Source organism: Otolemur garnettii, unplaced genomic scaffold (genome assembly GCF_000181295.1).
Source record: "Otolemur garnettii isolate 467f Iridium unplaced genomic scaffold, OtoGar3 scaffold00008, whole genome shotgun sequence".
NCBI classification, from domain to species: Eukaryota; Metazoa; Chordata; class Mammalia; order Primates; family Galagidae; genus Otolemur; species Otolemur garnettii.
Genome location: NW_003852403.1, coordinates 38,865,952 through 38,882,523, shown reverse-complemented (window position 1 = coordinate 38,882,523; position 16,572 = coordinate 38,865,952). Strand labels below are relative to the sequence as shown.

Sequence of the window (16,572 nt, the reverse complement as noted above, 5' to 3'; positions counted from 1 at the left end):
AGCTCACAGCAACCTCCAACTCCTGGGCTCAAGTGAGTCTCCTGCCTCTGACTCCCAAGTAGCTGGGACCACAGGTGCCCACCATAACACCTGGCTATTTTTTGGTTGTAGCCATCATTGTTGTTTGGCAGGCCCGGGCTGGATTCGAACCCGCCACCTTAGGTGTATGAGCCACTTGAGCCACAGGTGCTAAGCCTGTATTTACGTATTATATATATAGTCTGTCCAGTGAGGATTTGCTCACCCTAAATCCATCATTTGGCTGCATTAAGTTCCAAAGCTACAGGGCTACTGCAGGAGTAAGTGTCACAGTCTGGTACTTGGCTGCTGGAGTGGTCAGATCACGCACTGTCTTTCAGAAGACCTGCTATGGAAGGGAAGTGCCTTGTTTCCTACAGAATTCCCACATGGGGCTGGGCACAGTGCCTTATTCCTATAATCCTAGCACTCTGAGAGGCTGAGGCAGGAGGATTGCTTGAGCCCAGGAGTTCAAGACCAGTCTTAGCAACATAGTGCAACACTGTCTCTAGAAAAAGTAGAAAAAATTAGCTAGATTTTGGGCAGTGTTTGTGGCTCAGTGAGTAGAGTGCTGGCCCCATATACTGAGGGTGGTGGGTTTGAACATGGCCCCAGCCAAACTGCAACAACAAAAAAGACCAGGTGCCCAGCTACTCAGAAGGCTGAGGCAAGAGAATCACCTAAGCCCAAGAGCTGAGGTTGCTGTGAGCTGTGACGTCACAGCACTCTACCAAGGATGACAAAGTAAGACTCTGTCTCTTAAAAAAAAAAATTAGCTAGGTTTGATTGTGTGCTCCTGTATTCCCAGCTACTCAGGAAGCTGAGACAAGCGGATCACTTGACCTTAGGAGTTTGAGGTTGCAGTGAGCTGTGATGATGCCACTGCACTCTAGCCTGGGCAACAGGGCAAGACTCTGTCTCAGGGGGAAAAATCCACAAAACTAATCTTTTTCTTTGTTATTGTCAAAAATAACAATATTATTAAATATCTAAGCACTTTAAAATATTCAGTTCAGGAGCCTGAGATCATCTATACATCTATACTCTCTGCCCCTTTTTGTAGAGAGAATTCTAGGCCTTGGTATTCTTTTTTTTTTTTTTTGAGACAGAGCCTCAAGCTATCGCCCTGGGTAGAGTGCCATGGCATTATAGCTCACAGCAACCTCCAACTCCTGGGCTCAAGCAATTCTCTTACTTTAGCCTCCCAAGTAGCTGGGACCTGCAGGCATCTGCCACAATGCCCCGCTATTTTTTGGTTGCAGTTGTCATTGTTGGTTGGCAGGCCCAGACTGGATTCGAACCCGCCAGCTCTGGTGTATGTGGCTGGAGCCTCAGCCGCTTGAGCTATAGGCACTGAGCCAGACTTGGTATTCTTTTTTTTTGCAGTTTTTGGCCGGGGCTGCGTTTGAACCCGCCTCTGGCATGTGGGGCTGGCACTCTACTCCTTTGAGCCACAGGTGCCTCCCTGGACTTGGTACTCTTAAATGTCCCATCTTTTACTTTTATTCACACATACACATACACACTCAAATGTCATAATTATTTCTTCAAGAAATTTGGAAAGTCTAAAAAAAAATTTTTTTTAAAAAAGGGGAAAAATAATCATTTTGGCAGGGGAACCAGTGTTAATTTTTTTTTTTTTTTTTGCTGTTTTTGGCTGGGGCTAGGTTTGAACCTGCAACCTCCAGCATATGGGATCAGCACCCTACCCTTTTGAGCCACAGGCACCGCCCAGGGAACCAGTGTTAAGATTTAGTCACATTTTCTCCCAGTCATGAATACAGTGGTTCTGGAGATCCATGCTGCTGCTCCTAGTTCCCAAGCCATCTGGTCCTACTCTTTCATCTCAAGAAATGGCCTGAGAGAACATGACCCAGAATTGGTGTGAGGGACCTCCTTCCACTTCAAGGGTCTGTTACCTGGGATACTGTCAAGGGCAAGGGTGAAATCAAAGTGGGGTTTTAATGCTAAATATAAGGATTCCTAATTCTTGGAACTAGGAGGATAAAGGAGAGCTAGACAAGGTGTCAAAGGCAGGCACCAGAGGCATCAGGAAATAGACCTTCTATGTGGTATAACTGAAGGAGTCCTGGGCTCCAGCCTTGGTCCAAGCCAACCCCTTGCCTGGCAGGCTTGCTGTCAGGCCCCCTGAACTCAGCCACAGAGCACGGTGGAAATGACACAGGCTGGGAAGGAAATGTGTGAGTTCAAGCTTTGGCTATTTCCTTTTACAGAAAGTGAATGATTACTTGGTCAGAATGATGGTCAAGTTCCATTCTTTTTTTTTTTTTAGAGACCAAGTCTCACTTTATTGCCCTTGGTAGAGTGCCGTGGCATCACACAGCTCACAGCAACCTCCAACTCCTCCCAACCTTCAACGAGTAGCTGGGACTACAGGTACCGCCACGATGCCCCGCTAAATCACATCTTTATAATTTTCACTGTGAGAGGCATATAGCTTCACCTTTAATAATGACCAGAAAACACCAGGGGAGTTATTGCTTTAAGTCATGTAGTTCAGAATCAGTGCATTTGACAACAGGTCTTTCTAGGGAGTGGAGGGAGGTACTGGAATAGTCAGTTGGGGTGAGGGAAGCTGACTGGGAGGGGGTGAAGTCAAGGGGAGTGAGAGGTTTGAGGAAACATTTCATCGATATTAATCATATCCAGAAGGATCCTGCAATGAGCACCGGAAAGATGGTTTTCTTTCCACTATAGCCCTAAGTGCTGCATGGTGCCTGGCACAAGGTGAGCCCTCAATAAATACTTCAAAATGAAAGAATGAATGAATGAGGCCAGCTGGAGCACGTGAGAGCAAGGGTACTAATCCAGACAAAGAAAAGAGCAGAGGATGCTCCACTGAGGTTCCCCTGTGCCCAGAGCCAGAGTTAGGGAGAAAGCACAAAGCCTGTGACTCACCAGGGCCAGCCCCACCACACCGTGTAATCCGGCTCTCACAGATGCTCCACGCCCCTCATCCTGCCCTCAGCTCATTCTCACTGGGATAAAAATCCCAACCCAAGGCAGAGGCTCCTGAAAGTGTGCTCTCAACTAAGCACCATTCTCTAGGTCCTGATTCAGAGTCTACCTAGGAAGCGTTCCTTAAAACACCCAAGATATTGCCCAACTAGACATAAGTTGCCTTGAAAACAGCTGAGTAGGGTGCCCTTCCTTCTCAACAGGAAGGATGACCATTCCCTGCACGCTGGGGTTCTCACGGTTTACCTGAGAAAACCTGCTTATGGCTGCAGAGGAAGTCTTCCCCCTGAGGCAGACCAGACTGGCTCAAACAGCACGTTTGTTTCAGTGCCACGGGGCTCTGCTGCTAAGAAAGCATCGCCCACAGCCATCTGGGCTGCTCCCAGCCCCCCTGCAACACACGCTCTCAGCTTGGACTTGTGTCTCACTGAACCTGCAGAGCTACAAGTGCGGTTATTTGATTTTATGTGCCGAGTACAAAGGGGAGATGCACCGCAGTTCTGGGTACCCAATCCAGCACTAGCAGAGGGGTAGGCAGCGAGTTTCGTTTATTCCTGACCTTGGTGCTTACTATATACCAGGCTGTGCTCCAAGCACTTTGCATGTATTAATTCATTTAATCTCAAAACAATCTGAGGGGCTGGCTGATTTTAAAGACCTTGTGATCCTCCACCCCCAACTTAAGAGGTTATTACTATAAACCCATTTACACATGAGCAATCTGAGGTGTAGTGAAGCTGAATCATCTGCCCAAGCTCCCACAGATGTTAAAGGGCAAAGCCAGGCTTTGACCTCAGGCAGTGTGCTGGCAGAGATCACTCTCTCAGTCACTGGATCACACTACCTCGTAACATACATGCCCATGTGAAGGCTAAAATGAAAGCTTTCTGCCTGACATACTGGCATCCTGAGTTTGAGGACTGTGACAAGTCCCTATCAATGCAGGGCTGAGCAACCAGTAGGTAGACTATAACATGTATAGACTGATGACAGTTTTCCTGCAATATTTTCACGCATGCATACACAAATCTCTGGCTTCCCTGGGCCTTAGCCACTGTGACACCAAAGGGAATCGTTACTTAAAAGCTCATGGCTATTACTAGAGGTCAGTACAGAATGTTGGCCATTTTATCATCATTGGCTATGAACTAATTTTGTATTCATTGCTTTCTCTTATAAAAAAATAAGACATGCTTATCAGAAAAATTTAAACCCTGCTGCAATAAACCAACTCTTCAAACATTAGAGTTAAACATACATAACATTAGGACAGAGATTCAAAATGAAGTGATTGAGAGGAGAGGATTTGGGGATTTGATAGGCTTTGTAAGGACTTACCTCTAAGGAACTTCCCCTTCTCTAAGGGTGAATTTGCAGGGGAGGGGGATCAAAGTTGTCTAAAAATGTCTCTTTAGAAATCTACTAAAATACATGCATAATAAGATGGGACAAGTTCATTGCTTCTTTGGAATAAACTGAATTTATTTGGCGGGCCCCTCGGAACACTTTTAAAGTTAGGCCAGAGTGGGAACCAGTTGAATAGAAAAATATACAAGGAGGCCGGGCACAGTGGCTCAAGCCTGTAACTCTCTCATTCTGGGAGGCTGAGGAGGGTGGATTGCTTGAGCTCAGGAGTTTGAGACCAGCCTGCTCAAGAGTGAGACACTGTCTTTACTAAAAACAGAAAAACAACCAGCCAAGCGTTGTGGCAGGTGCCTGTTGACCCAGCTACTCAGGAGGCTGAGGCAAGAGGATCACTTGAGCCCATAAGTTTGAGGTTATTCTGAGCTATAATGCCATGGCATTCCATATATGCATGGTGACTGAGACTCTGTCTCAAAAAAAAAAAAAAGCATACCAGGTCTGACAGTTAAGTTCATGAACTCATCCTACAAAAACTGCTTCCTACCTCACTGCTCAAAATCACTGCAGTCACCTTTGAAGCCCTCCCCTTTGGAAGCTGTGTAATGATGCCAGTGCCTAGTCCACCTTTCAAAACAATTTTAGGACTCTTTTTCTAAAGTGACCAACAGAGCTGTCATCGTACGAGGTCTGACAACTAAGTTTGTGAACTTGCCATCATTCACTTATGTTGGCAGCACTGTACACACAACTCCGGAAGGTTTCATAACCCTGGGAGTCAGTCTCTTGCAACCGTGTTTGCGTTGGTGTGAGGAGGTATCTCGCTGAGTGGCATTCTTTACTGCTGTTGCATGTTTTTGTGTCTTGTACAATGATAGTTCTAAAACTGCTCTGAAGGCTGGACTAGGCCCTGGCGTTGGTGCATATCTTCCCAAGGGAGCACTTGGAAGGTGACTGTGGTGATGTTCAGCAATGAGGTTCAATTAGTGAACTTAACTGTCCCACCCCATACGGCTAACCCCAGCTGTCTGTGTTTGGAGACTAAGAGCAAGGGTAGGGCTACTGTCTTCAGGACCTTCTTTTTCTTCTCTAATCATATCTGCTCTTCTAATCGTGTATCATGGAAGGATCCAGCCAGCTCAGTGAAAGCTTTCCGGTCCTGCTCTGACATGGTGGAAACTGCACTAGACCAAAGACCCAAGGAAACTCCTGGCTTAGCTGCTTTCAACTAGGGAGCAGCTCAGCCTCAGGGGTGCCTCCATGCTCCCACTCTTCAGTGAAGCACTGCTACTGCCCTGTCTCTTTCATATTGTAGTCAGGAGGCTGTAGTGAGGTGAAGAACACGAAGAAGCTTTGCAAACGCTTCCTGTAGCACATGCAGGTTAGAGGGTGAGGTGACAATTTCTCACCTCTCAAATGTTCGCCTTGAATTGGGAAGAACTGGACCGAGGCAAAGAAAAGGGCATTTTGAAGCCTAAAATCTGACAAAGGAAACTAGTGGCTCACACAAATGCCAGATTTATTATTATTATTATTATTTGCAGTTTTTGGCCGGAGTTGGGTTTGAACCCACCACCTCTGGTATATGGGGCCGGGCACCCTACGCCTTGAGCCACAGGTGCCACCCAATGTCAGATTTATTTATAAGCAGTAAATAATGGAAAATGAACTTGACCTACTGAGCAAACAGAGGAACATTAGTGTTTCAAATCCTCCTTATCCCCACCTCTCCTTGAAAGGATGAAGGGAAAGAAGGACGGAATTACACTTTGAAGAACAGCATTATTAGAAAGGAAAAAGACAGACACTCAGAGAGAATCTATTTGTTTGCCCATTTCTCTTGCTAGACCGAGCTCTTCTGAGGTAGGACTAGCTCTTACCATCTTTGTGGGTCCTACTACTTGTAAAGTATGTGTCACATTCTAGAAACTATTTAGGATGAACCATATGGCATTGCCATTTTTGTAGATCAAAAACAGTCTAATATTGGCAACTGCCATATGAGTCAACCTAGTAAGTGTTAGATGCGGGAGACCTGAGGGTCACATTCATTCCGTCAGCATTAACCCTCTGTTCCTTCGTGACTCCTCCTGCCCACCTCCAGCACCAGCTCAGAAGGGTGGAACTTCCCTTTCGCTGTCTGTAGGACTCAGGCCTCTCCCTGAAGGCTGCCCCTGGTGTTCTCTTGAGCCTAAAAGTCTCTAGATACCAAGCACATGCTGTACCAGTCTCCCTTTCTTACAGTCTCTACCCTGCTAAAGAAAGGGCCTCAGTACGACTCAAATTTAAATTCCCATTTCATTTGCTGGACATCATACACTCTAGTCAAACAAAATGGGTGTTCTCTACTACAGCGTTATGTACAGATTTTTTTTCCTTCCTCTTTTGCTCTTATCCTTCCCTCCTTTTCCACCCCCCCCTTCCTTCCTCTTTTTCTCTCTCCTTCCTCCCTCCCTCCTCCCATCCTTCCCTCTCTCTTCCTTTCCCTCCCTTCTTCCTTCACTCCATCCCTCCTTCCTTTCTTCTTTCTTTCCTTCCCTCTCTCCCTCCTTCTCTCTGTTCCTTCCTTTTGGGTGAGATATAGAGATATTTTCTCCTGTTCTGTCCAGGGAGTCTGAGTGGACCCCAGGCTCTTAGGCTGCAGAGTAGACACACCCAAGAGAACTGGCATGGAGAAGCTTGTTTTCAGGCTCCTACAGAGGATACCTGGGTCCCACATCTTTGGTGCAGCCTTTGTGATGCAGAGCATTGGACAGAGGACATGTTGAATGGGACAAATGTGAATCCAGCAGATGTCAAATTGAGATCATGAACTTCTATTTTTCTTTATGTATATTTGTTTCTTTCACTATGTTAGGCTCTGTGATAAAAATTTCATCCCACTCTCTCTGCCATTTTTCTATCATGTTATGTGGTTGACATGAAGAGTAGCATTGCAAACATCATCCTTATTATAATGACTCCATACAGAAGCCTTGAAAGCTATGATTTTATAAAATAAATCTGGCCATCATCTTCCCCTTGCTGCAAACTAAACAGCAGGAGAGCATGGGGCCTGGTGGAGGTGGCATAAAGACCATGTGACCCACTGGAAAGTGGCTTGAAGGGCAGGGATTTAGTCTGCTTTGCTCCAGGCTGCATCCTAGGCCCTAGAAGAGAACTGGGAATGGGGTGCGATGAGGGAGCAGATTACGCAGAATGACTGTGACACATGGATCTCATGCATTTTTATCTGACACATAGTAGGCACTTGAGCACTTAATAAATGTTAATGCCTTTCTTCCCACACTCTTCTAGTTTCATTGAAAATAAGTCTGTGTGTATATGTATATGAGAGAGAGAGGGAGAGAGTAGGAGGTGGGGGAAGCTGGAGGAAACAACTTGGTTCATGATGTTCAGGGTTTCTCAACCTCCCCATGATGCCATTTTGGGCTGAATAATTCTCCACTGTGAGGGGCTGTCCTGTGCACTGTAGGAGGTTTGGGGGATACTATCCCTGTCCTCTGCCCACTGGAGGCCAGATACATTCCTCCCAGTTGTGACAACCAAACATATCTCTAGATATTGCCAAACGTTCCCTGGGAGACAAAATTGCCCTCTTATGAACACCTGTTGTAGGGCTAATCACCCATTAAATAATTAAATATTTCACTTACACACACACAAGTTGTTCAGCTATTATGTAGGCATTGCCTGTGGCTATACTATGTGCAAATGTATATAAAGTCAGGACTTACACAGGAAAAGAACAAAATAGCTAATATTAAATTAAAGTATGCCAACCCATAATTATTCATAAAGCAAGTAATGATTAGATCGTAAAAACATTATTTCAGTCACATGGTTTCCTTGCATTAGATTTCTTTTCTAATTATGGTTGGTTTAGGCTAAAAATATTAATAGTTATCCATTTCCTGAATACACGCTGACAGACAACAGGGAGAGATGGCAAGTATGCATGGAGAGGAATCATTCAGGTTTTTTCAATTTTCAGGAACACTTATAAAGTGAGTGCTTTCACCATAGGTGATCAAACTGCACTGTCCATCAGCAAGCTTAAAAAGTAATAGAAACTTTCATACTTACAGATGAATTAATGACTTGAGTCCCCGGAAAGTGTGTCTTGAAATGGACTTGATATTGTTGTTTTCTATGAATCTGAAATAGGTTATAATATTTTTGGTCAGGCAGTTGTAGAAACTTGAGAGCACTTGTTCTGAATGTGCTGAATAATTTTGTGTTAACAAAAAAGGTTTTTTTGTTTTTGTTTTTGTTTTTACTTACAAATATTCTAGATGTGGAAGCCCAATAAAAGCATCATCACTGATCACATCAAAGGAGTTCGATGTGAATAACCTGCCCAGAAAAAGTACACCATAAAAATAGTTAAACTGACAATTGTCAATCTTTGCTGCTTTTATCCTTCAGAAAAGCCAGTGGCAGTTGGATAGAGGAAAATATCTGGATGTCTGTCTTCTATGGTTTATCTACTCAGATGATCTGTGCACCTTTTTTTACTCCCAATCTTCTCCTGTCAAATGCTCATCGAAGAGGTGTCTTGTGCCCCTTGCTCTCAGGTGTCCTGGGGTAATTCTGAGGTACAATCAGAACAGGGTATATAGCTACAGCAATCAAGTCAATAATGGGCACACTTTCAAGACAACGACATGAACAATCTTTTCTATTTACCAGAGGAACCTCTAAGTATTCTGACCAGACCAAGTGACGTGCCTTGGGGTTTTAAGCCTGGGAAACCTAGAAAAATTCAGCTGGTTGTGTTGTGCTATCTCATAGCAGACAGGCCACTGAAACTGGTCATTGAATATCAACTAATGTCCTTCTTTGAAAATGGGATGAACTGAAGATGAGAAACAAGGAAGGTTGGCAAGAGTCTTAGACCCATTTTCTTGCTAAATAGTTGAAAAAAAAAAACTACTTTCACTTGGACAAATTTATTTGCAATTTCAAAATCCACAGGGGTTTGGTTTCAAAATTACTGATGAAAAGGGACATTAATCAGCTGTCCCACACCCTACTGAACTCCTTGGAGAACTGAATGAGAGGCTTGAAAGAAGTACTTTCAGGCCAAATAGTACAATAATATATTATATAATATTATAATAATACTGCCTGTTGGCAAATCTTGTGACTTTTACTTTTGAAGTCTAGGGATTCAAAATAAGGTCACTAACCAGCTTAGTGACTTCACCTCTGAACCCGTTAACTAAGGGAGTTAAAACCACGTAATCTCACTTTCTGAACATTTATAAGTAATTTACCTGACATCTGGGATTGCTTCAGATAATCAAGGGAGGGGGGCAGTAAGGGCTTAGAGATGAATTGGCATGAGTTGGTGATTTTTAAATGTTTACATGGGTAAATGGGAGTGAGTTTTACTATTGTCTCTACTTTTACACATGCTTGAAAATACCCATAAAAATGTGGGAACAAACAAACTGACCTAACAAGATGAGCACTTGTGCTTCTTCCACGGCTCCAGCACAGTCCTGGAGTTGCACTGGAGTCCCTTTCTAATCTTTCCTGCCTCTAACATCATGGCCTGATACTCCAGTAATTCACTAGGCCCTGGAAAGCCAACACTAATGAATCGTGATGTACGTTAAAGCCGGTATTAAAACAAATTCAGAGGTTTATGATTTCCATCACAGCTTTGGCAACTGTCTGGTCTCATTTTGTGGTTCTGGAAAACAGGAAGATTGTTCAGCTTGACCCCAAGGTAAGCTAACATCCAAAGGCTCTGACTTTCCTTTCACTCTGTGTAAGCAGCATCGGGGTGGAGAGAATGAAACAAGGCAGCAAGAGGTACCGAGAAAAACCTCCCACACTCGCTGGTTTGCAAACTGTCCCTTGGCTGGACCAGCAACTTCATAATGACACATTTCAAATCGCCATAAGAAAGCTGCCCTCAGGTGAACCCAGATGCGAGACAGAGTGGGAAGTGGATATCAGCGGAAAGAACTTGCCCATGCTTGTCACAGAAAGAAGAGAGAGGATTTCTGCTAGAGTTGTTCGTCTGCTTGTTCATTGCTTGTCCCTAGCACCTGTGATCGTCCCTGTCCCATAGTGGACACTGAATAAATATTTGTTGAACAAAGACGAATTCACCTTACATTAAATTCCCGTCATTACCAGATTATTGGATCGCATGTTCCTTACACCCTTATTTGGTTTTGTGTCCCCAGCCCTGAGCACAGTTCCTGGCTGAATAATGTTGGCTGAACTAGATTTCAAGGACTAAAACCTCTGGCAAAAATATGGATGGATAATCAAAAGGAAGAAGCCAGGAGACAATAAAGCACCCCCTATATTATTGCACTTACATAAAGTACAAAAACAAATCTATCATGGTAGAAGTCAGGATAGTGGTGGCTCTTGAGGGCAGGTAGTAGTCGGAAGAGAGCACAGGGATGTCTTTGGGGTAATGACAATCTTTGGTTTCTTCATCCGGGGTCTGGTTACAAGAGTGTTCATTTTGCAAAACTTCATTGAGATACGCACATATGTGTACTTTTATGTATGTAAATTATACTTCAACTTAAAAGTTTTTTACAAAAGCTAAAAAAAAACCCCTCTGGCTAAGATAATAATGAATACCATCATCTCTCAAAGCTAAATTCAATTGTAGTTTCTAAGGAAAAGGATGTGTAAAATTAGACATACTTTCTAAATGTAGTTGAGTGGGCCATCCGTTTTATTACCCTATGTAGACTTAAAAAGACTCTTATATCATGTTCTATAAACCCCAACCCTTAATTTTTTATGAATCCTCTAAATATGTTTGATTTCTATATTATGATTTGTTATTGAAGCAGGTATGCTAAAGTATCTCACAGTCCCTGTTAAGGAAACTGTGCCCACCAAACTCCATCTTCACAGGCAACAGCCCCAGGGCAGACCAGGATAGCTGTGTTATCCATTACATAACTTCTGCCCTTTCCACAAATTATTAGATCAAGAAAGACTCAGCTCCTCCCTCAGAGCAGTCAGTCTCTATGTCAGGCAGCATCCCCTGGCCCAGGTAGGTTGGCTGGAATAAGGTGAGTTGAGCTAAGGATGAGACCCTTCTTGGGGATTTGGAATTGGCAAACTGGGAGATGGAGCCAGCCAGCAGAGGAGCTAAAGGGAAAAGGATGCTTCAGGGTTGAGTGTACACAAGGAACCCTTAGGAAGATGCAGAATGTGGAGGAGCCCTTACCAGGGGAAGTGGTTTGCAGTTAGTACAGGGGAGATGCCCAGAACTTTATTAAGCGTCTGGGCCAGTGCTTCTCAATCTTGGTTGCACTTGGCAACCAGGCAGCTGCTACCTGGTTCCTACCCTCAGAGATTATGACTAAGTTCTACACCTGAGGTGCTGCCTGGGAAATCTGAAAGTTCCCAGATAAGCTTTCTGGGTCATTTAAAACACTCACCCTTTACTTGGGGTGACCAAGGAACCTCTGGTCCTTGCAGCAAGTCTGATGGGAATAGGGGCTGTTGGACATAGAGGAGTTGTGAATTTTCCTGTCCCCATAACTACATGAAGCAAGAATCTGTAGTACTATGAGTTGGAAGGGACAACTATCCTCACAAAAGAAGCATCATGGGGGTTTGTTAAGGAGCCATGTATCATCTAAACAGCCTTGTTACCCTAAGCCACATCAGACATCTGGACTTCACAGACTTGCCAAGCAGCCACCCCGTGGGTTTGTGCAGAGGTGGTGCAGGATTTGTCCTCTGCCCTGGTCCCATGGGAACATTTGAGGGCTCTCCTTTTAGAGAGGGAAGAATCCAGCCATTTTCCCCTAGAAGATTGGTGAAGGTGGACACAGGATGTGGTTGACCAGTCTGTACCCTCCCTACAGGGCTGTGCACTTATGAATTCAGTAAGAAAAGAGGCTGAGGGAAGAGTGGGAGGATTTTTTTTTCTTCTTCATCCAAGGGAGTGTAGATTTAGAAAGATCATATATAGCAACTATCAATTCTAGGCAGGCACTAACTCATTCTTTAAATGATGAGCACTGCCTTCATAATAGCCTACATTTCATAAACTCCTGCCTGGATTATCTCATTTTATTTCTGGAACAACTCTGTGAAAGTGGTAGCATGGATGTTAATTATCTGTTTGACATAGGAGGAAACCGAGGCCCAGGAGGCTACTAAAAGCTTTGCTCAAGATCAAGAGCCCCTAGATTCCTGGTCTACTACCCTTTCACACGCCAGGTGGCCTCTCATCTAGGTCTTGGATTACATAATGACATAATAGTCACATTCTGGTAAACAGCCATAATAACACCACTCAGCTCATGTGGGTTAAAGAAATGTAATTAAATAATAATCCCTTTCTTAAAGGAATTAATGGATCAATGTAACTAGTCTCAAAGTCACAACAAGGTCATATCAATCTGGGTTTCTTTCCAAGTAAAAAGTTATAAAATTTTGAATACAGTTTGGTGTATTCTGTTTACGAATAATATATGCTCACTGTAGACATCCTAGAAAACAGAGACAAGCTCAAAGAAAACAAAGATCACCATGATCACCTTTCCCAGAGTACATACCAATATGTGTTTATAAAAAATTGAGATTTTTTTATTGTTTTGTGTCCTTTTCATTTGCTCATTTATTGTGAACAATTTCTCATGACCATCAAGCTTTCAAAAATATAGTTTTAACAGTAAGTAATTTTTGAATTATGGATATATTATGATACAATATTTTTTGTTGATTCCAAGTTTGACTATTATTACAGTATTATAATCATATTCAGATGTAAATATTTTCATATCTGTAATTATTTCCTTAGAACATATTTTTATAAAGTAGCATTACTGGATCATAGAGAGTTTTCTTTTATTTACTATGTTTTCTTAAGAGGGTCTTATTCCAGCACCTGGTCTAGAGTGCAGTGGCTGGGGTCATAGCTCACTGTAACCTCGAATTTCTGGGCTCCAGCAACATTCCCACCTCATCCTCCTGAGTGGCTGAGACTTCATGTGCTTGCCCAGTTACTGTTTTAAATTTTTTATAGAGATGGGGTCTTGCTGTGTTGCCCAGGCTAGTCTCAAACTCCTGGCCTCAAGCAATCCTGGGGCATTGGCTTGGGGCTCAAGCAATCCTGGGGCTAGGATTACCAGCATGAACCACTGCACCTGGCTGATTATGGACCATTTTAAGGTCTCTAGTTCTTTATTGTTAACTTGTACCAAATTACATGTCTAACTTTGAGTATGGAAATGCCTATTTGACCATATCCTCACCAACATTTAGTTTATCATTTTTGTTCCTGTTTGACCATTTTTATTGCTTTCTAATCATTGTTTATTTTTAAGGGTATTACTCATTCTTTTCCTATCTTATTGAATGCTAAGAGTTTTTCCCTACTGATTATAATTTGCTTTCTCATTTATGATTTTTGACATGTAGACTTTTACATTTTGATTGAACAAAATCTGTTAACTTCTATTATGTATTCTTTCTTTGTTGTTGTTCTTAAAAAGTTCTTTCCTCCCTTGAGGCCACTAAAGTATTACCTACATCCCTTCCTTCTAAACTTTCTTTTTCTTTTTTTTACATGTTACTCTTTAATCCATTTGGGACTTTTATGTATGACATGAGGTGAAACACTGCCTTATTTCTTTCATAAATATTTACCCAAATTTACTCAAAACTTTTTGTTGAGTAATTAATCTCTCCTCTTCTAGTGAGTGGTGCATCCTTCACATTTCTGCTATTTTATTGCATTTTTCTAAGGATCAGATCTAGGATTTACATATTATTCCTCCTGCTTCATAATTCTTTATTTTATCTTTTTATCATTATTGTTTATTTTCTCCTGATTTCTTTAGGATACTTACTGAGTTTCATTCTCCATAATATATTTTTATTCTTTCTGATTAAAAGTGAAAGTACTCAGAAGTACAACTTTACCTCATGTAAAGCATCCAGTAAATTTTGAGCTGGAATCATCTTTTAAAATTGCATATGTGATTTCAACAGAAATTTAGATTAATTTTAAGATTCCTATTGATAACAGGTTTTTTTTTTAAAAAAAAGCTCTTATAATTGTATTATTAATATCGCATTGGGATGAGAGGATGTGACCTATAAGATAACCCCAAGCTCTAGTTCTTCCACTCAGATGACTGTAAGGGAGGGTCACCTCTCGTCATAAGCAGTAGCACTTTAGCATCAAGGTCATAAGGTTTTTAGGGGGTTTGGTAAGACTCAAAGTCAGAACCAGCAGGATTTATTTCAAAAGGAGAGAAAGTGGGCCACAGGATTAGCATGAAGCTCAGCGTTCAGAGGGAGGCCAGGGTCAGCAACAGAGAAGTGAATGAAGGGGTGGAGGATCTAAGAATGAGGATCTAGCTACAGGGCACAGGCTAGGGCTGTCCAAGGTGCAGTTGAGAGGCCGGGGACGGTAAGAGTGAAGGGTGCAAGTAGGCAAACATGTCGGTTCACATCTGATGGGCCGTGGAAGGGGCTTCCTGTGCTGGCTTCTTGCCTCTTCTCTGTGCCAGGAAGAAGCATATTGAAGAGGGACTCAGCAAGCCTGGATCTTAATTCCTATTTCCCTTGAGCATACCACTTCTTCCTTCTATGCTGTGATGTGAGGGGGCTAGACTAGATGATTTTGAGGTCCCCATCAGCCCTACAGATGTATGAGTCTATGCTTATATTTCCAATGGCTTTGTCCATGAGTAGGCATGGGGTGTGGGGGGTGGGGAGGATGGTCTGCAGATGGCTGAATAGCGGGAGGAGGGCAATCCTTGCTAAGAAAATCACCCATTGCCTGAAATGAGACTGCTCATTGGGTCCAGCACCAGGCACCACGCCAGTGTCACTTACTTTTTCAGACTCTATCCAGTCACTTGTAACCTCTTGACAACTATCTGAATTGTCATTGGCCCATGAGCGGCCTGTAGCCAAGAGCAAGCAGGTCCTTCCGGCTGCAGAGGGGAGATGATTCTCCCCTCCCCTAGATGGGATTCAATTCTCCCCTCTGTGAAGACTACTCTGGATGAAGAAGAGACCGGGGGCAGCCAGCACCCAGTTAGTTGTTACTCACAGACTATACTGATTGGATACCGAACGGAGAGTCAGGCGTCTAAGCCTATAGCTGCCACCTATTATTGGACTTTAACACATTAAGTAGATGAATCTGTTTCATCATCTATTAAGACAAGATGGAGAATAGCAAAAAGACTTCCTGGATGATTCTAAGAATTGTCCAGTGCTTCTACCAAACAATATGTAAGCAAAGAGCATAGACACAAAATGCCAGAGCTGGAAGAGTCCATAGATCTAGCAAAGGACTTTAGTTTTAGTGCTAAGGAAACTCAAGATCAGTGAGGTTATCACCTGCCAAAGAAGACTTTGATAGGTGTTGTCTAGGGTATCAGGCAGCCGTTGGCAGTGTGTACAAACAGGAATGTGCATGCTCCCAAATACACATGGGTCTGTGTATATGTATATATGTATGTATGTATATGTAGAGGTATGTGTACATGTGTATGTACACGTATATGTAAATGAGAGAGCTGGGTTACAGCTGTTGGAAGATACGGGGGCATAGCTGGAAGGGCTGGCTGACTTGTTTAGAGCTGGCTTTGCTCAAATGATTCAGACCTTCTGGTTCTTGCTAATATTCTCCTTTATCCAAAAGAATAGGGCTGGCTGAATGATTATTAATAATAGACTGATGATTCACTTGAGTTAAATGCACACATTCTAAGTGCACGTACCATGTGAATAATTTACATTTGAATATTTTAAAATATGCTCTTAAGATAGGAAGGAATTAAAAAGGGAAGCATCACACAAGTACATTGACAGTTCTTTTTGGCTCTCAACCTGGAAAAACATTTTCAATGTAATTTAGCTGATCCTTAAGTAGACTCCACCTCTTCAATCTGGATGGATTGGAAATAACCTTAATTTGGCTCCATAAATCAAAGGGTTGGGATATACTCCAGAGAGATATGTAGGATGAAGACACTGAGGCTGGCATAGGTTAAGTGATTTGATCAAGGTCATGTCTTTTGTCAGTGGCAAGGCCAGGATTGGGATGTGGGTTTTGGACTTGCAGGGATGCCCGTGGCATGCACACTGGCAAATATTTGAGCACAGACTCACTCCTTGGTTTTATAGTCCATTACCTCTCACCCCAGGACAAACTCTTCCTTTCTAGGAGATGGCAGAACTAGTCAGCAG

At 42.9% G+C, this 16,572-nt stretch overlaps 1 protein-coding gene across 1 annotated transcript in view; it reads right to left on the bottom strand.

Moving 5' to 3' along the window:
- Window positions 1–16,572, bottom strand: part of LOC100946576 (leucine-rich glioma-inactivated protein 1) — a 41,363-nt gene that overhangs the window by 13,620 nt on the left and 11,171 nt on the right. Inside the window, exons 3-4 of the mRNA XM_012801446.2 lie at window positions 8,644–8,715; window positions 8,446–8,517 (exon numbers count right to left, since the gene is read on the bottom strand). Of these exons, the coding sequence (XP_012656900.1) occupies window positions 8,446–8,517; window positions 8,644–8,715 (144 nt within the window). The remainder of the gene's footprint in view (window positions 1–8,445; window positions 8,518–8,643; window positions 8,716–16,572) is intronic.